General features: G+C 44.5%; 2 protein-coding genes across 2 annotated transcripts; one reads left to right on the top strand and one right to left on the bottom strand.

Annotated features, from left to right (window-relative positions):
• Positions 1-2,536: 2,536 nt before the first annotated feature.
• Positions 2,537-7,872, bottom strand: LOC123091129 (uncharacterized). Its single transcript, XM_044512532.1, has 6 exons — positions 7,538-7,872; positions 6,280-6,485; positions 4,418-4,709; positions 3,499-3,606; positions 3,123-3,370; positions 2,537-3,030 (listed from the first exon to the last, which is right to left on the bottom strand). Exons 1-6 carry the CDS (start codon positions 7,757-7,759, stop codon positions 2,913-2,915), a joined length of 1,194 nt encoding a protein of 397 aa, XP_044368467.1. The 5' UTR covers positions 7,760-7,872; the 3' UTR covers positions 2,537-2,912.
• Positions 7,873-14,619: 6,747 nt separating this feature from the next.
• Positions 14,620-19,087, top strand: LOC123091128 (uncharacterized). The gene is made up of 8 exons (XM_044512531.1): positions 14,620-15,119; positions 15,277-15,327; positions 15,641-15,811; positions 15,898-16,017; positions 16,546-16,616; positions 16,702-16,757; positions 16,831-16,934; positions 17,049-19,087. Exons 1-8 carry the CDS (start codon positions 14,679-14,681, stop codon positions 18,936-18,938), a joined length of 2,904 nt encoding a protein of 967 aa, XP_044368466.1. The 5' UTR covers positions 14,620-14,678; the 3' UTR covers positions 18,939-19,087.
• The last annotated feature ends 2,148 nt before the right edge of the window (positions 19,088-21,235 follow it).

Genomic DNA, 21,235 nt, shown 5'->3' with positions numbered 1-21,235 from the left:
GTGCCTGAGTATACACAAGGTCCAGACATGAGCTAGTAGCCATGTCTCATATGTGGAAAGTGGTTATTTGGAGAGGAGCGAGTTAACCTTGTGTCCAATGGCGTGTGCTTGAGGTCTCATCGTATGTCCTCTCGGGACTTCGGGAGTAGTCTTAGTGTACATGGGGATGACCGTAGGATGCTCCGCATCACCTTATTCCAATCATCATCGATCGTGATGGTAGTGAAGGCCCGGGAGAAGGCCATGTCAGTCTTGTCGCAAGGAAGTTAGGAGCCCACCAATGACTTGTCCAGGTCGTTCCATAGCAACCAAGGCCACCTCAATCTCAGGCCCCTTCCAAATCTTTCCAGACCGGCGACACCAGGCCCACCAAGCAACTTTGGAGGATAGATGGTCTTCCAATTCACCAACAAGTGCACACCCTTCGTGTTTTCAGCATCATCTGCACATCAAATAAATCCTCTCATGATCTTTGTCCACCTTGTTGCGAGCCCATTTTGGCAAAGGAATGGTCGTCGAGTGGATGTCATTGTTGTTGCAAGAACGACCTTAGCCAAAGTGACCCTTCCTTGTCGAGAAATGTTCTTCCCCTTATGGTCTGGCAATCTACCATGGATCTTTTCAAAGAGAGATTGAGGGTGAATCTTCCTTAGGCGGTGCACGTGCAGAGGTAGGCCCAGGTATCGACCTGTGAAAGCCCCCATCTTGCCCGGGAATGTAATCATGATGTCGCCCAGATCAATGCACTCGCGGCGAAGTCAATGGGAGGCTGAGGTTGAATCTTCCTTAAGCGGCGCACGTGCAGGATAGGCCCAGGTATCGACCTAGGAAAGCCCCCATCTTGCTCGGGAATGTAGTGCAGATGTCGTCCTGATCAATGCCCTCGCAACGGAATCGATAAGAGGCTCAAGTTGAATCTTTGTTAATAAGCGCACATGCAGAGATAGGCCCAAGTATCGACCTGGGAAATCCCCATCTTGGTCAGGAATGTAGTCATGATGTCATCCTAGGTCATTGCCCTTGCACGGGATATGAAAGATTAGCAAGAGAATAAGAGCATCTCAAATAGAAGATATAGATGCAAAAATACCTAATTTTTACATCTTCGGGGCCCAAAACACCTCTCCAACAGAGGATGTAGATGCAAAAAAATTACATCTTCACCTCTCGGAGATGTAAACTACTACACCGCGCGGTGCAAATATGCATCTCCACCCACTGGAGATGTAGAAACGCCAGTCGCGCGCCAACCGCCGTTTCATTTCCTTCCCCCAACAACTTTTCTTCCTCTCGTCGCCCCCCCCCCCCCCGCCGCCGCCACCCCCCGCAAGCCCGTCGCACCCCGCCGTCGTCGCCCCACTCCAGATCCGCCCCCTCCAGCACCCCCCCCCCGCCGGTTTCGACCACCAGTCGCCGCCGCACACCACGAATCGGTCGTTTTTCCGCAGTTGCTCGATTCCACCGCCGTCGCCGCTCGATTCCACTACCGTCGCCGCCCCGCCCACATCCCCGCATCGCCGCCGCTCGATTCCACCACTGGCGACGCCCGCAGCCCCGCACCGCTGCCCGCAACCCCGCATCGCCTCCCGCAGCTCTGAACCGCCGCCTGCAGCCCCGCCATGCTCCGGCCGCCGCGTCCAGCTCGCTCCCGTCGAGTTTCAGCCACCGCAACTTCTCTCGTTTGCCACAAAGGACGCGCCTTGCTCCCAGCTATCTGTAGCGCCAAACGCCGCTGCAAACTGTCGCCCGTAGAGCAAACCCGAGGCACTCCGTCGTGCTTGATGGTCAGCGGCATAACTAGTTTACATAAATTTGCATCATCTGGTGGAGTTGCACTTTTACATCACCATTTTACATCTTCTATTGGAGTTGCCTTTTTTCTGGAGATGTAAAAAACAAAGTTGCCTTTTTCCTAGAGATGTAAAAAACACTTTTTGAAGATGTAAAATTTTACATCTTCAAATTTACATCTTCTATTGGAGATGCTCTAAGGCCTTGTTTGTTTGGACTTTTGCTTCTGCTTTTGCAGCTTTTCCACTTTGACGAAAAAGCCATAGAAGCTCCTAAATAGATGCTTTTGAAGCTTTAAGTGCTTTTGATGAATCAATATAACAAAATTGTGAAATGGTAGATGTATGTTGTCATCATATACTATTTCTTGGATCTCAAATCAAAGTTATTACATCATACAAAGTTATTACATCATACGTAACTATCTACTTCCCCCTTTCCATATTATGTTCAAACGGATTTATCTAAACATATTTCAATGCTAGATACATCTGTTCGAGCAGATTCAAACAGATGTATCAGAACACATTATCTAAACATATTTCTATGCTAGATACATCTGTTCGGATTCAAACAGATGTATCAAAACATATTTCAATGTTAGATATATCCTTTTGAGTGGCAAGTAAGATGGAACGAAGGGAGTACAAGATATACTAAAGGCAGACTGTACACTACTTACCTTCATCAAGAACCACTCATCTAGAGCTGTGATATAACAGGGCAGTACACACGTCCAGGAACCTTGATAAGACTCGACAATATAATATCATTCACGTGATAAACATTAGACAAATACATACAACATATGAGTACAAAGGATGCCTAATACCCAGTATCCACCATGCTACCACGAGATTAGCAGCAAGAGCAACATGTTTATTTTGTATACGACACAATAAATAGAAGGAAATAAAATATATTGTTCACATTGATATGTAACACTAACTTTACACCCGAACGCCTTCGTTCCGACTTTACAAGAACTACAACAGGAGCTATGGCCCAGAACTCCCTGTTTCATTGTCAGGAAATGCCCCAAACAGCAACTTCTGCGGCCTCTTGGCCAGTGCATTTTCATCCTCTTCGCTGACGGATCTCAATAAGCCAGCGAAGCTTTCTCAAATAAAATGATCGTCATCAATGGGGAAAGACCCCACGTCGCTAGATATTCTGAGAAGGTGTGCCAGCTCTAACCGGTATTCCAGACCTCGGATGTAGTGACCCAGCAACATGCACCTGAGCAGAATGCAATGTCGATCACTAGTTGGCCATGAACAGAAAGGAAAGGCCAAATCAAACAAAGCATAACGAATCTGATTTGTATTTACCAGAATAACAAACGTGCAAGATAATCACGTGGGACAGATATTAGGGGCTGAAACGGGAGGGAAGTATTCTCGACAAGCTCTGCACAGTCATCGTCCTCACCCCCACAATTTAGGGCTCCCCCAGCATTCTCTACTGGTGGAGGAGACTTCGAGTGTACCTTGGGGGAAAGAGTAGCAAGCAAACCATGCACAACAGACTGGATAGCCTCTTGCACACCAGGACAGGTGGATTCCGAGAGTTCAGCAACCTGTGCACAACAGCTAGTCATGCCATGCCACTGTAAAGAAACCTAGGACCAATCTCTGGATTTTCTTTGTTGCTTGGGGTTTGTACCAAGAGCAGTTAGTCATCAGTAAGCTGTTGAGATGTACATACCTTCTCTGGTGTTAGGGATCTTAGATAGTCTAGCAGATCATTTTTCTCTTCCCCAACAAACTGTTGCATTTGAAGGGCAGAATTTTTCCTCTTCAGGTCATGTAACTCCTACAAGATTATAAAACAATAAACCTTCAGGTTTGAACACAACAGGCACAATGCATATCATCAGCCACAAAATAATCAACGAGGATTTCCACAGAAACAGTTGCACAAAGTGGTGGCCGTCATATAAATATAGCACTTAAGAACTTTACAACAACAAAAGCTGCACAAAGCAGCAGACTTCAGTGCATAGCAATACAGCGGATCGAAATGAAATTCAATTGGTGTCAGATCAGTTCTCAGTAATACAAATACAAGTTAAAGATGATTTTAGCATGTATGTTTAACAAGAAAATTGTAAAAGTAGAGTACATGGTTGGGATGAACCTGTAAAGTTCCAATGGCAGCAGAAGCCAATATTTGATTCACGGGCCTAACAAGATAGATATATGCAGACTTTTTTTTTAAATTTATATTTGATCAACAGTCATTTACAGACATAGATATATTGCAGACATTTTTAAAAATTTATATTTGATCAATAGTCATTTACAGCAGGAAACAGAAGGCATGGTAATAAACAAAATCATACTCCCTCCGTTCCTAAATATAAGTCTTTGGAGAGATTCCACTATGAACCACATACGTATGTATGTAGATGCATTTTAGAGTGTAGATTCATTCATTTTGCTCCGTATGTAGTCCATAGTGAAATCTCTACAAAGACTTATATTTAGGAACGGAGGGAGTCCTAAATAATGAATCAGGCAATATAACCAGGTACATGATAAAAACAATAACCAATAAACCGAAAGAAGCTTGTTCGTGATTATTTGAATATTCCTGATCAGGACATATGATTTGAGACTATTACCTTTTTCATCGCATCCAAACGAGATTGCAACCGAATAATCTGCTCTTCTGCTTGGGGTGTTAAGTTACTTAACATTTCTCCCATACTCTCACCAGATGGTTCTTCGTCAATTTTTCCAGAGTCCTGGGGCATGTCGTCTTCCGATAATCTGAAAATTGTAACAGGCCTACCCAAATTGATATCATGAAGATTATCTTCAGTCATGTCTCTTTTCTCACATTCAGCATCTTCTTCAGAAAGTTCTAGGTTCCTTTCAAAAGAGAGCCTGCATTCAGCATTACGTAGAGTATACCTGCAAGAAGAAATGAAGTAAGCACTACAGCCTTGTAGTACATCAATACATGTCCGCTGTGCTTTGAAGACAAATGTTAATATAAATCACTTCACAAACAAAACAAAGACTACAAACAGTTGTTCAAACTCGTTCAAAATCTCTACTACCTTATAAATTGGAGTTGGTGGTGGGAGCGGTAAGTTCAATCCTCATTCCATCCCAATCTCCCTCATCCATCTAGAACCAACCAGACCCCTCCCGGTTTGGAAGAGTTCACTCCCCATTCCATCCCATCCCATCTAGAACCCATCAGACCCCTCTGGTTTGATTTTTTTTTATAGACGAAACAGTAAAAAATAATGCCGTTGGGAAGCCTCGAAGCGCACACATGTATGTACACCCAGCTCAATCAAACCAGCAAGCGACCACCTCACTCATGTTTTGAATGAGAAAGTATTTTATAAGTACATGTCAGTGCTCCCATGGCAGTGCAGTTACACAGTGCAGTGTTGCGGGCTTGCTTGAGTTTTTCTTTGCAGTGTTCAAGTCCATTGGTTGTATACTGCTAATCGAATGCAACTTCAACTATTTTGTAGTTCCGTAGCAACGCACATGCATTATGCTAGTACTGAGAAATAGGTGCAATAACCCAACTGTAACATAGCCAATTTTTAAAAAATGTAACAGGAGCTATCACATGGGAACTATTCGGAAAGAAAAAGCTATCACAGAGGAATGATGTCCTTGATAGTAGCTCAATTCAAGAGGAAGGCTGAAACTGTTCCAGTTCTATTAACCTGATTCCTATGCATTTACCGGCAAAGGAAGGAATTCTTATCTATATCTCCAGGCAACTCATATCGACAATACTGAAAATAGATACACCGAAATTCCAGGCCAAAATTCTAAAACATAGTCAAGTAGGTAACTATCAGGCTAAAAAAGACGAGGGCAGGTAACTAGTTTTTATTTCTCAACGAAACAGTGAAAATTGTGAGTGATTAGCAAGTGACAACCAACTCAGCAGCACTAATAAGAAAATCACGACTTCAACAAGAATTATGGAACGGAGGGAGTGAAAAATAGGCCCAAGCTATCAATACCACCACATTAGTGATTAACCAAACGGAACAGATGAACCTGAACACACTGAAAGAACATAAACAATGAACGGTTTGAGAAAACAAATGTATACTTGCAGGATGGAAGAAAAATCAGGAAATCACCACAGCATGGATACATCCAAGAATTGTCACTTTCCAACAATGAAAGATCAAACACCATTCAAACGCATTCCCAAGATATTATGGTGCTTATATTTTAATGCATAGCATGCTATGGCTGTACCACTACTACAAACTTGGCTACGTTTTCCAGATTCAAATGCTATTATTCTTTACTAACGAATAGTAAGTTTTTCAGTTTCACGTGTAGTCTGCCATACACTTCCTCAAGATGGTCATTGTTGATTGTCATCTATTTTTGAAAAAATAGCAAAAGAAAATTCATGTGCCTGATGAAGCAACCAACTCTCAGAAAACCCACGTGCAATCAATAAGAAAATATCTTTCTCAACCAGAGAGCTTACCCAGTCATGATTGAAGATACCAATAACTTGAAAAATGGATTCCAAAGGGCTTCTACAACAACACGGAACTGATCAGATGGAAGCAGACCCAACATGCCAGAGATGGTCCTCTTCATTGCATCAACTGTTTCAAGAGGAACATCTCTCTGAATGACACTAAGATCCAAAGGCTCTATATCTTGGATCAAATTCCACAAGGTAGATTTCTACAAGGAAATCAAACACATAGTCATTAAAATGCACTGTAGAGTGCAGAGTGACTATACAATCTCAAGAACCTAGAACCTAGAAGAAGAAAATCAAACAATCAGAACACAATCAAACAATTTTCGGGTGTAAAGGTAGAACAATAAAATTAAACAATTTTCTGTAGCACTTCTCATGCATGTTGAGAGAAAATGAGAAATAGAAGTAATAAGGTCGATGAGGTGGCATGCGTGCATATTGAGATAAATAGAAATAGTGGGGATCAACTACTTAAGTGTATATATGATATATATGATTCACCCGTACCAGCCAAGTTGTGATGTGCGTGTAAAGTATTTCAGATGCATACAACTCAAACCCATCTAATCCATAAGTTAACCCAATTTTAAAGATCTGAAGTGTTGCTACATCATTCAAAACGGGAGAGTCCCAGGAAAAGCAAGTAGCTAACTCTCTTTTAGCAAGATCATGACTTGCCATTCTTTAGACCTGTTTCTGAGAATGACGATGAGCAGCAGATCCATTGCCAGGATGACCAGTCCTGAGGATGACGGTGGGCAAGCGACATTAGAATACTAGGACTATAACTTTATTACTTGTGCCCACTCTTGCAGAACACTCAAGAGTATTTTGAATTGTCCCTTTCTGTACAAAATTGACACGAGCTCACACTGGCAGCAACAAAAGGTGGAAGCATCGAATTATGATCTCTCAATTAATCCGATCAACAATTCACCAGCTTCAAGCATCTCATCGGACTACACCAAATTTCAGATGGTAAGAACCTCATCTTATTCACAAGTATTAATAATGATTAATTAACAGAGGCGGCTGACCCCGATAGATGATCTAGTAACCAAAATATTACTAGCCGCACGCGGACGCTCCATCCGCCACATCAGAGCATCACAATCTCAATCTCATGACGAACCAAACAGTTCCCATAATAATAAACTCAATATGTACAAGCAACCAGACTATTCAATTCTGGGGAAAAAGTGGGCTGGGCGATGCGACCGAGGGAGGGTAAGGTCAGGGGGAGGGAGCCCACCTTAGAGGCTCCGTGGATGGGCCTTCCCCGCGCGTAGAGCTCGTCGAAGGGCGAGGCGGAGGAGGCCGCCACCCCGACCCCGGCGAGCCTCCTCCGCCAGCTCCCAATCGCCAGCCCCGCCGGGTAGAGCTGCGCCGGGGGAGGCGGGGGAGGGAATCCGAGGCGCGCCGCGGCGGAGCGGCCGCTGCGGAGAGGCGGGCGGAGGCAGGAGGCGGTCGGCATGTGGCCGTTGCCGTCGCCGGCGGGTGGGGGCGCGCTCCTGGCTGGCTTGCTGGATTCCTTTCCCTCGGGAGTCGGGACCGGGCCTGGTGGCGATAGGTCTTTCTAGCTCCTCCGGCCGTGGGCCCGCGGCCGCGTGCGTGGGTAGCAAACAAAAGCTGGACTGCATTTCGTCGCCGCTCGAAGGAAAAATGGAAAACGGACTCAAATTCTTACCTCACCTGCACCGGTCGCTGACGTGTGGGCCAGCTCGGCGAGCTCTCGGTCGACCAGGGTGCTGCACTGCTGGTAGCTGACGTGTGGGCCAGCGCGGCGAGCTGTTTTTTTTTGTGGGCCAGCGCGGCGAGCTCTTGGTCGACCAGGGTGCGTGTGGATGGAGGTGGAACGGAATGTGCGTCCACGTCTCCACGACATCGTTGGTCGTGCTTCTTGGGCATTTTTCTTTTTTCCTCTTTCCTTGGCACGGTTGGTTTTTTCCTATTTTCTTGTGGTTCTCTATGCCGGAGATGCTGGATGCTTTGAGGTCGACATGACTTGTGAAAAATACACGGTGGACGACTCAGCCTGGAATGGATATACAAAATTTCTTTCATTTTTCTTGTGGTTCGCTATGCGGCGGGAAATGCGAACTGGCGTCGTGATGGCTAAGTGGACAATTTGGGGCCGACATGGCTTTTCATTTCATGCCATTTGTTTTTTTTTTGGTACGGATTGTTTCTTTTCATTTTGCTCGTACCCTGTGTTGGGTAAAATGTGTGTTCCAAAAAATGTTGGGGTGGATCGTGAAATTTTTGACTTTTTAAAATTGCTTGCTAAAAAATACAACATCTTCAAGACTTTGATCCAATCTTGTTTATCCTAAACAAAATCCAATATTGCTTAACCACAACTTCTCCAACATCAAACTTGACTAAATCATCGTCTCGTAAACTTGGCACTGAAAAAAAAAACATCTTCGTGTCCAAATGAAGATTTTAGTCAATAACAAAAACCTTGGTGTTCAGTTGTTAAAGCTCAATATCATCATGCATGTTGTTGAGCTCGCATTACCAACTTTAAGGGGAAATTATTAATATTATTTAAAAACCTATGCGCTTTGTGGTCCAAGACAAAGCCTGCTTGAATGGTAGTTTCACATGCATTAGTGACCATATATGCTCACTTCGGAGCCTCCGGACATAATTGTTGGAAGCTCTGAGCTACGTGATTTCGTGCGCAGATTTTTGGATGCAATCTATAGGTACATTGTTCATCTCCCACCTTGTGTTAAGTCTTTCAAGCATGTGAAATACCATCAGATCTACTCCTATGTTTCGAATAGTACTCCAACTTTAGGAAGCCTGGAAATTTTCATATGAGAGTTTGGGAGTAGAGAAGATTGCTCGTTGGGCACAAACAAGTTTTTTTTTACCGGGCAACTTAAGTTCTCAAAACTTTTGGAGGGTTTACACCTCATAGACCGGCTAGGTACTTGGAAGCCTTCAAGTTGTGTAGGAGCCAAGAAGTTTCGTAATGATCCAAGATCGTCTACTTCATGTGATCTAATCAATGTGAAACAATAACCTTTTGTGTTTGAAAGTTGTGTTGTGATAGATGTCAGTATGACTTTGTGTCCCTAGACCGTGCACATGACTTTGTGGCAACATATGTAATCAAGATCGAGGACTTAGGGTGTTATGCAACTATGTTCAAACCTCCATAGACGAGGAGTAGGACCCCGCTAACAATCTGATCCTCGAGATAAATCTTCGTGTTTGTTATCTCTATCCTTAACACTTTAGTTTCATGCAAACTTGGTTTTCACTTTTACTTTTATAGTCTTGCATACATAGACTGTCCTAAGCAACAGTAACTTAGGTATCCTTTTGGTTTACATAATTTTATAGGAATTACGTAGGATAGAATTACTGTAGGAAAATTTCCATTAGAGCCATTTGTTTTCGCGAAAATGATGTCTTGTTCTATATAACGTTGGTTTATATTGTTCACATTTGAAAGGACAAAACATTAGCTCAACACCGATGAAAAAAATTTATGTCATATGAACCAAATATCATCTCTTTTCCTATAAGAATTTAAGACACATATCATCTCATTTTCTATGACTTTTACTATTCATGTGATATTTTTTATCTTATGAACAAAAGGAGGCCTTAAATTGGCCACCTGTTGTGTGTACGTGCTGGATTGGGTGTACGTGCCCGACTGTGTGGACTCAAGTCATCCACCTGCTCGTCCTTGTAGTAGGCTAGTAGCCTCTGCCTCCGTCAAGGATCACGTCAAACATCTGCATGTCCGTGTCGTTGTACGCCGACTCGCCCACTTGAGGCATACCGACGAACTGCGTGGGGGCACCGATTTGCTCCACACTCGGCTCCCGCGACCAGACTAGCTACGGCGATGCAGGCTCCAAGAAAAAGCAACGGCATCGCGTTGACGTCATCGCAGTAAGGCACGTGCTCGACGACATATGTCGAGGACTGCCTACCGAGCTGTTGTCCGGCATAGACGTACGGAGGCTTGTATTGCTCAGGCCAGGGCGGCGTCTACATAAACGACGTTGGCGGCGGAGCCCTATGTCCTTGGCTCCGCCCTACACTACGACCAACCCCTACATGTCCCCTGCCACGGCCATCACCTCCGGCGGCCTTCTGCTTCTTGGCCTCCATCGCCTTTGCCTTCTGTCAGAGCCAATGATCTTTCCGTGTCGCCGAGTTGACCTTGTGGGACACCGCCTTCTTCGGATCCTACACCACATTCTTCGTCAACTTTTCGTACAAGTCCTCCTCTATGCATCGACTTCGACAAAAAAGGCGGGAATTGAGGTGGAGAGTGGCATTGGAAGTTGAGAGGGTCGAGAAATAGTAATTTTGCCGCAGAAACAATGCGGCCAACTCCAAGAGCGTGGGCTCCGTCTTTGTTTTAGGGGGGTCTGGGTGTTGGAGTCCTACGTGGTTAGTGACCGGACTTTCGCATGCAAAGCCCCCTGGTATGGTTCCGGTTTGTGGGAAAACGGAAGTCCGGACTAGTCCGCGGACGGATGCGGGACTCCGTTGGATGGGTTGTGGGGTCCGGACCGCTCGGTCCGAACATATGCCGAAGGTTTGAGGGTCCGCGTTGGAGATGCCCTAACATTATATAATTGTGTATTCCACTTCAAGACTCATAAACAATTATACATATGGCTTTCTTTTTGCGGGTAATTTTACAGATGGCTAACAACAACATTGATCAGGACTATAAGCACAAGTCCTAACAATAGACAAGATAACTTTATTACACCTAATATTCCATTTCCATCATTGAACATAGCTACCATTAACATTGATATCTGTGCCGTTTTGGTTAATTTCATTTCTCTACCCACCCTGCATTAGCTTTGTCTGCACACATTGGATTGGGTTGCAAATCTACATTCCAAGAATGCACTATGCCATAGTCCAACTGATAATCTCCATACATTTTGATCTAGTTATAAAAACCGACGTCATCATTTTCCATAATACAATACATAAAAAAGGATTAATAATGGATCAAATCAGGAGAAAGTAAAGATAGAACGGGAAGACAGAACTACAAACTCATTCGAATTCACTGTGTGTTTAGGGCTTTGTAGAAACGCCGGTACCAGTTGTCATCCACAATGGGAAGCTTCATACTCGCACACAATAGTTTCTTGCTGCTAGAGCTGAATGCGCGAGACTCAATGGTCATGATGGCAAGCAAAAAACACCCGACAACAGATAGAAGAAATCAAGTGAATCATGTGCATATTGTCGATCCTATTAATGATCAAAGTAAATCACAAAATACATATTAGGCACTATATATCTGGATGAAGGGAGTAAACTTAGGGATGGCAACGGGGCCCCATACCCGCCAAACCCGTGGGGATTTCATCTATTAGGGGGTGGGGATGGGCTAAAAACTTCCCCATGGGGATATTTACCAAACTATTTTATTCCCCATAGGGTACAATGGGGATGGGGACGATATCCTATTCCCCAGACCCAATACCCACCGGGGACCCGGTTAGTAACTATGGTACTGCGGTCAGCCTTAAAATATTCACAAACAAACTTGCGAAAACAAGAAAAAGCTCTGAAAAAAAAACCTTAAACCTATCTCACATCCTCACCTCAGCTGCCACCATGACCAAAAAGTCAATGCTAGATAGGCATTAACAGGACAAGGACAACAACATATATGTATGTTGATTATAAGGTGCCATATTATGTATATGAGTATTTATTTATGGGGATGGGGACCCTAACGGGCCCACTTCCCCAGCGGGGCATGGGTATGGGGAAATTTCATCCCCAGTCATGTAAACGGGTCATGTAAACGGGGACGAGGATGGGATGATAGGGAATAGATGGGGATGAAGATGTTGTAAGTATCCCTATTGCCATCCCGAAGTAAACTCTTTTGCCTAGCTGGCTTCATGCGTGTGTCCAAGTTCACAATGTCGTCCACATTGGCATCGTTCTCACGGTTGGTGTGATTGCTAGGAAATGAGTGTTTTTCTTTTGCAAAAATATACATACATACACCACACAAACCTATAAGGTTGGAAAATACTAGAACATCTGTAACATAATATAAGACTTCATTTGAATTGTTATTATGATACAAAGGGAGTATCAAAAAAGGTCTTATATTAAGACACAGTGCAACATTCCTCATCTCCACGGATCTCTACTCCTAATGTCTCAGTTGGTAGGTCGCGTTCCGGGTATTATTTTCGTCCCACCTCACCCGGTCATTTTTGATACTTCTTTGGTACTTCCTCCCACCTCCCCCTCAGCTGTGAAAACCCAAGAAAAACCCCGCGATCGAGTCCCGCACACGCCCAAACTCCCGTCGTTATCTCTACTCCTAATGGAGCAGTTGGTAGCCTCGTACGGTTTATTTTCGTCCCACCACTTTCAACCGTTTTATTTCGCTGGGTTTTTTCGTCCCTCCCCCACCCCACAGGTTTAGTTTCGCGTCACCCTCTCACACAACGAAAAAAATCTTAACGGATCATAACTTTCCATGCCGATGCAAGTTATTTTTAGTAATGTCTTTATGTGAAAGAATCAATCACGATCAATCTCTAAATATCAAATCTAAATTAATTAATCTTACCTTAAATTACTCAATAACATTAATTAGGAAACAAAATAACCGATTTTAAGAAAATATCTACTCTTAATGGAGGGTATTACATACCAAACATAGGTACGTCATTAGCTCGCTTCCTTCCCTTCTCTTCCCTTCGTCCCTCAGTCCCATGCTCGTGGCGCTGAAGTGGCATCGACAGGCGATGGCGGCGAGGACAGCACGTGGCAGCCCCTGAAGCACGAACATGACTGCACCTCGGGTCTGCCGTCTCTCAAGATATGGGTGAGTTCTCGTGATGCCCACCCTAAACCCTCACGTCCTATAAATTCCTCAACCTCTACCATCTCGATTTCGTCCATGCTCTGATCCAAATGACGATGCAGCTCCGGTCGATTGACAATGGTGGTTCACCATCCTTCCTCTCAGCACCCACTCCTAGAGGAACAACACGCCATGCCAATCGAACCCGGTCGAGATCACTCACCAAGATTGCTATTCGGAAGTTTTTTGTCAAAAAGTGAAGAGTGAGCCACTTGTGCAGGTGCAGGTTTTGTTTTAAAAATCCAATTTGTTTATCCTTTTGTTGCTGAAATTGTTTACTAATTATGTCATTCGTCCCACCTCCTATGATTTTTTTGCTACCTCCTCCCATCTTCGCTGGTTTTTTTGTAGATTTTTTTCGTCCCCTCCTCCCACTTCATCGGTTTATTTTCGCGTCACCCTCTCACACAATGAAAGAAATCTGAAAAGATCAGAACTTTCCATACTGGTGCAAGTTATTTGGTAATGTAGAATCAATCACGAACAATCTCTAAAGATCAAATCTAAATTAATTAACCTTACCTTAAATCACTCAATCACATTAATTAGAAAACAAATAATTGATTTTCAGAAAAGTCGCTCAATCACATTAACCTTACCTTAACTCACGGATGGTAATCAATCTCCAAACAAAGGAAACAATACATCGAGGGAGCAGTAAATAAACTCCCTTTCTTATGACATGTATATGATCTTCCCTTCCCTCTCCGTTGTCGAGCGTTCTTGATGCTCGAGGTCGATTCTTGGGCTGCGTCACTGGGTCGCGACGGTGCCGGGGGACGAGGACGGCGAGGCCGGGTGCCGCGGCACCGCGGTGGCCGCGGCCGTGAAGGGGGCGAAGAAGGGCGGCTTCCCTGGCCCTGGGAGTTGGTGCGGTGGAAGCGGCACTTGAAGGATCCGGCGTGGGTGGCCGGCGCGCAGACGCACTTGGAAGCGGGCCCGTGGCGTGCGCCGGACGGCGTCGATGCCGACCCGTGCCACCTCCTCCACGTATTCTTGGAGCTGTGGCTGACCCATTTACATGAAATTAATTCCTCAGTTGTGGCGGCAAATATAATACACATAATCTATATTGTTATGCACTAGCGCCTGTGTGAAATAGATGGATTATGGTCGCGTATCCAATAAGATGGATATGTGTGTGTGTTAGAGAGAGAGGGGAGAGGGGGAGAGAGAGTGTGTGTGAGAATTTGATGGTAAAAAAGGTCGCCAATGTCACTTGATATGTATGAATATATTAAATAATATTGAACTCTTAAAGTTAATGTGACCCCGTTGCAACGCACGGGCGTTCTCTAGTAGGCCTAAATTCTGAGTAGGCCTCCGTTCTGTGAGTACGAGGACTAAATATGAGTTTTACGAGCAAGCAAAGGACCGCGTTGTGTATTTAACTCTTGCGAACCCGTCCTCCTCCGCTGAATTCTTGCGAACCCGTCCTCCTCCGCTGAATTCTTGCGAACCGGTCCTTCGGCGAATTCCCCCCTTCCCGCCCGCCATGGCGGCCGAACCGGACAAGTACAACCTAAACCAAGAACCGGTTGAGTCCACCGCCGCCGCGTCCTCCTCGCCCTCCGCCAATGGGGCGCCGCGCACTGCGTCCTGCTCCTCGCCCTCCGCCAGTGGGGCGCCCCGCGCCGCGGCAGCCGATGCCGGAGACGATGAACTCTCCTCTCGGCCACCTCCCGCTACCCTGCGCGTCGGAAGCTGCACCACCCTGCTGCAAATCCGCGAGAAGCCCGGAGACGGAGACGGAAGCAGCGGTGGCACGGGCGGGCCGAGCTCCGCGGCGGTGGCGTACCGAAAGGGCAAGAATCTCGCAATTTACTCCCCGCCACACCCCTGTTCGAGCTCTGGCAGCAGTTCTTCCTGCGGGGCCGAGGTCGACTCATCTGTCTCCGGGAACGCAGTTAGTCGATGGGAGGATACAGAGAAGCAGGTGATAACATGTTCTGTCTTGTTCTTCCTGGATTGGTCATTCGTATTTTCGATCGTTCTTGTTTTCTTTGTCTACGGAAGTTGGACTTCTTTTCGGATCGGGGTTTCCTTGTAGTTCTGAAGATATAACTGACCTTAACCATTTTCTCGTGGAACAGATTATTGGAAGAAAAGAAAGGAGGATAACTGGGGCATATGTGAATTGGCAGGTTTGATCCTTTTAGCGTCTGATAATGTTAAATGTTGTACTGTAGATGTTTGATGTTAACGTCTTACATTCTAAATTCTGTGTTACTCTGGATTGTGATGAATCCTGAACCCCCCCTGTAATGCTGTTCACCTTGTGATACCATTCAATGAAGGGATAATGTCTATTGGTCGCTTGGTTTAGAACTTCTTTTTTTGATAACATGGAACTAGGAAAACTGGAACCAAACACAAATTGCCGTCACATTTTAGTTATGTCGTTCCCATATTCTAATAAGTGTAACATGGATTCCCTTGTTTGTATGTCTGGTGCAGACGATTCCAATGAATGAAGCGCTTGAGCATTATTACAGTGATCCAGTTGATCAGTCTATGTCAGGACAAGGTTATTTGAATGTGATGAACCTTCAGGAGGCCTACTCAGAATTTAGGCCAGTCCGTGGAGATGGGGATTGTTTCTACAGGAGCTTCATATTTTCCTACCTTGTAATTGCCCTCCCTGTACTTAGCATATGATGGATGTTTAGTGCTTTAGTTACTGAATTATCTTTGTTTATTCTAATGAACAACAGGAGCAAGTTCTTGATAGGCAGGATACAAGTGAGGAAGACCGTGTCCTTGATGCAATTGAAAGAGTAGCTAGTAGATATGCACATCTGACATGGACCTCCAGATTTTCTGTGAGCCGCAAAGTAAGCCCTCGCCTTCTACATATTTGTTTTTTCTCTCAGATAAACATGTTTGTAAGGGATGATTCTCTTCAAGTTGCACTCTACTTGATTAACTGGAGCTGGTTCTGGCATCTCACTATCTCTGTTTTACCGTTTGCAGGACCTAAACACTATTGGCGTGCCATCAGTCTTAAACCTTGTGCCTTAACAACCAATTGTACATAATGCACTGTAATTATATGTTTATGCAGATCAACGCCACTAATGAGAAAACATAATCTAGAAGAATATAATTATATGCATCATTAAATATTGGTATGACACACATGGGCCGTTTCTTATTATGGTATTACTGTAGTAGATGATCAACAACTGAAGCTTCCAAGGCAAGATAACCTAGTTGTATTTGTGCATATCTGTTTATCCTTCATCGTTTAATAATATCTTGTAAGCATTATCGCAACTGCTAGTTGAACTCCTTTCTGGGTGCAAACTACCAGCTGTTAGTGATTATCAAATGTGACTTATCTGAGTCATTGCTTCTTTCAGGCATTTGAGAAGCTGATAAAAAACGTAATGGAATGGAAGAGACAGAGGGATACCTCAGCATCAAGTAGCAGGTTTTTGATACGTTTGATTTCTGTGATTGTAGCAAAATATTGTGTCCAAATGCATCCTGTCTAACTAGTTTAACATCCTTTTTAGCTATTGTGAGGATAAACTTCTGGAGTTCTTCAACTCGGACACAATAATGCAACCAAGTGAGAGAAACAGTCTTGAACTGTTTCATTCAGTTCACCCTTCTTGATGGTTCTGACGCAATTTGTTTGTTAGTTTTTGTTTTTCTCAGATTAGTAGCAGCTGTCTGGATATGCTCGCACAGTGACTACTTCGAGCCTTTAATAGCTGATCTGGGAGAAACTTATAATCTGCAAGATGTCAGTGTACTTACGAACATCACTTTGATTACACTTACATCAACCAAAATTTTCTTGTACACTTGACACCTAGCACTTGATACCTATTTTACCTTATTACCCCTCTACATGCAGTGGTGCTTTCAAAATGTCATTCCATGTGGTGAGTGGACAGATCATCTTGCAGTAATGGCTTTGGCAACAGCCCTAGAGATACCACTGAGAGTGAAGCATCTGAATGGTGGACCTGCTCAAGATATCTACACTGGTCAGGGAGTTCCTGTTGTTCATGTGATCTTGTTATTATACTCGGGGAATTATCATGACATCATCTATCCAGTCCGTTCATCTTCTGAGACACTGTCAGTGCCCGGCACAACAAGTGATTCCCAGTGCCAGTCCTACGAGGAAGTCGGGACAGCATCGCTGCCCAGCGCGGCACGCGGCCTCACATGCCAGGCGCTGCCAGGCACAGCAGGCGCTGTCCCGATGCTAATCCGCCCAGTCTGGCATGAAAATTCTGAGGAAGAGCTGGAGGGGCTTCGGCTACTTCTGCAACAGGGAAGTGTCACAATTGCACTGGATATGGAATTTATGAGTACAGAAGGGAACCAAGTTCGCCCAGGAACAATGACTAAGTGGTATAGCAATGTTTGCGATTTGGTCAATGGAGGGGATGTTCTTCAACTAGGGCTGGCCATTTCTCTTGATACCGACTCCCCCCCTGAAGCAGTTCGTGTGAATGAGATAAATCTGCAAGTTGATGTCAATAGCCGGCCGTACAACAAAGACACGATCAAGTTTCTAACCAATCAAAAACATAATCTTGACGCCCACAACACTGGTGGGGTCCCTCCCGCACAGCTAGCGGATTGGTTACTGAATGAGTTTGATAGGTTTTATGACCGGGAGGTGACCTGGGTTTTCTTCCAGGGAGACTATGATGTCGCATTTCTGTTAAATCTGGTCAGAAATTTCTTGCCAGCTACCCTTGTTGAACATATGAGGAGGTATACCTGCTCTCTACCCCAACTCTATGATGTTCGGGTATTGTCGAGGATTCTATTTGGTAAAGATGCAGGCAGTCTTGACTGGTTGGCAGATAAGATCAATGTTCAGCGGACCGGCAACAGGCACTCAAGTGGATCGGATGCCCTCCTTACACTGGACTGTTTTTTTGAGCTGAGGAGGCGCCTCGGAATTGACAGCATACAACCATTGAGGGGGGTTCTCTGTGGATTATATGATGTCGATCACATCATCAGTAAAGCCCTCCCCATGGGACATGCCAATCTCCAGGAAATCGAGGTTTGGCGTGACAATTTTGATAGAGAAGCAGCTGTTATTGCACAAGCAGTGCAGAGCAACTACTATATTGTGGGAGTAGATGTTTGCTTCAGTCCAGCACTAGGTCACAGGCTCTTCCATGAACATTTGCAAGGTTGTTTTGAGCTCATGGTGGAGGCACTCACTGCTGTGGGACACTATGAAATCTCACTAGCTCTTGTCAGCTACACTGGGCAGCTTCCAATGGGAAGGTGGTGGAGATTCCACGTATCCGAGTCCATTGACACTGATGCCGCCAAGTACATTCACTTTCCAAAATTTGTTGAACTCATTCACAGATGCAACCTGATTAATGATGAAAGAATAATATGGGCCACCTATGAGGGAGCAGAATGTATTGCAAGCCTCTGTCGTATGGTGCAGCGCAGCGGCACCCGAACAGGTATACCATTGACAGTGTGTGGTTACCTACGTTGTCGGAGCTCCATGTTCCCTTCGCTATATGATATTGGTCTGCTGGTGTCTCGGGAAAAGGAAAATGCTTTGGCTGACATTGCTCGTCCATTGGGCTTGTCTGTCCCTGGCAACCAGTCTGGCTGGAATGCTGTTTTGAGTGCGCAGGTTATGGTTCGGCTGAGAGAACAATTGGAGAAGTCGGATGCCCTTCTCCTGGTCTATAAAGATCACCGCGGGAAACTGTTAGCCAGATGCTGTCCGAGTTTCCACTTGCACCACTGAGGAAGAGCATTCAATGTTTAGTGAGGTGCATTCCACAATACACATAGCTTGATGAAGTAGGTAGGTGTATACTTGTGCATTACTGTGCTAGAAATTGGATTGATCTGTATGTGTATACTTGTGCATTAATGTGGTAGAAATTCAGAGCATCTGTAGGTCCTGCTTGTGCCCGGACCAGCATGATTTTTTGTTTCTTAAATGAATCTGCAAGAAGTTGTATTCTGGTTGGTGATGAAAAAGAAAATGAAAAGTGGCTGTGGCAACAAATAGTAAAGAGGGAATATTTTGGCCATTGCTTCTTTAAGGAAACCGGTTATTACTAGTCTTGATTATGTTATTTCCCTGGATGTTGCTGTTTTCCTTCATACTACCATTTTAACAACAGCTGTGTGATTATGCTATCTGCTTGATAAATTGTCAGGATTGCTGCAATTTTTCCTGTAGAAAACATGTTGTAATGTCACTTTCAAGAAGCTGTGGGAAACCATCATTAGTCTATTCAATTTTTTCCTGTAGCAAACATGTTGTAATGTCACTTTCAAGAAGCTGTGGGAAACATGTTGTAATTTTTGCTGAGCAGCATTGAATCTACATGCTCTTATTAGTCTATTCAAATTGAATATTCTGCATCTTTCTTTTGACTAAGTTTCAATGTCCTTGCTTATACATATGTGCATGAAAAGTATCACTATATAAGGCGGGACTGTTGCACACATACATGGTTAATCTTGATAATGACTATAAGTCTGGGTCTATGGGAGCATTAACTCAATTAGGGAATTATATAGCTTATTCTTAGCAACCATAAGGGCTTGTTTGGTGAACAGGGAAAAGTCGTGAGGATCCCCGCTATACCTGGCCATGGGCAGCCCGGCCCGAAAAAGCCCGACCCGGCCTGACGCTGCTCCCGCCCTGGGCCCGGGCCCGTCTGTTTTTGCGATTTACCAAAGGGGCCCGGCCTTTACACATACGGGCCAGGCTTGGGCCTGGGTTTTTTGCGTCGGGATTGGCTAGGCCCGGCCCGGCCCGAGGGATGGCCAGGTATAATCCCCGCCTCATCCCTGGGTAGCTGCCACCCATGGATAATTCTCCCCAGGTAAATTGTCTCTACATTTGGTTGGCCGTCAAATCGCCGGGCTCTCTGTTTCATGCGAGTATGTACTCCTTGGTCTGGTTGAGGATTGCGCGGTCACCTCGGTACTGTCGTACTCGTTGCCGTGGTGCTGCCCTCCACGGCATCGTGGTCGTCCTCGCCGGCCAAGCGCGCAAGCTCAATAGCCAGAAGAGAGCACGAGTAGCATAATGAAAGGAAATGGCAAGTTTCTGGAATGTACGGGCATAATGAATGCAGAAAACATTTACAATTTGAGAACCTTTCACCTCTGATAAATATGAAAGGAAATAAAGCTAGACAATACCCAGGTTCTCTTTTGGAAAACTAGACAAATATCAATGCGGTAGTTTTTGGTTCTCTTTTCTGCTTGGTAACTGCAGCAAAACACTGTTCAAAATAGAATGTCAGCAAGCAAAGCATAACATATATGCTGCTGAACAAATTTGCATGCATCAGAACAGCAAAAGACAGAGCAAATGTCCAGATTTCACATATGTGCATTTCACATTGACAAGCCCATCTATTTTATGCCTAAAAAAGAAGGCTAGATGATCGATTTAAAAACTGCATTATCAGTTATGCCTACATTGTTCCATTTTCCTTACCTGAATCCGAGGTAAGGAAAATGATGAAAAGGCACATGAAAAGGCACATGATGATCTTGCTTTAGTTGCTGCATGCATGTGGTTGTCGTTTACACCTGAACTTGATTGCCTAAAACCCACTAGAAAGTTCTGATTTATTGTCTTCTATTATTTTAGCTGTTATTTAGGTGTACTCAGGCTTGGGTTCCTGTTTACATTAATCTTGAGTTATAGCCTTCTATTACGGAAGCATTGTATTTTGCTGGAGAATAATGCCCATATAGTCAAACGCCATGCCAGCTTTCAGGGTGTGATGTAAACTGAATCTAAAACAACCTTATCAGGGTCCTTATAGTACTTGACTGTTTGTTTTCAGAGGAGGTGATTTCAGAGGAGTAAAAAAATGCATGTATCAATGGTTCAGAACAGGGATATGCATTGTCCAGTGCTTAACTGGTTTGATTCACCAATATAGAAAAATTGCTGCCTCTGTTCTCAGTTTTTTTACATGCCTCTGTTCTCAGTTTTCGTACAGCAGGACAAGGTACATATGCTTAGTCTACATTGAGTAAAGATAATGGCAACTGAAGAAAAAATGC

The sequence above is a fragment of the Triticum aestivum genome, chromosome 4B (assembly GCF_018294505.1).
Source record: "Triticum aestivum cultivar Chinese Spring chromosome 4B, IWGSC CS RefSeq v2.1, whole genome shotgun sequence".
Lineage (NCBI taxonomy): Eukaryota > Viridiplantae > Streptophyta > Magnoliopsida > Poales > Poaceae > Triticum > Triticum aestivum.
The sequence above is the reverse complement of the archived record's forward strand: the minus strand, read 5'-3'. Positions and strand labels throughout refer to the sequence as shown.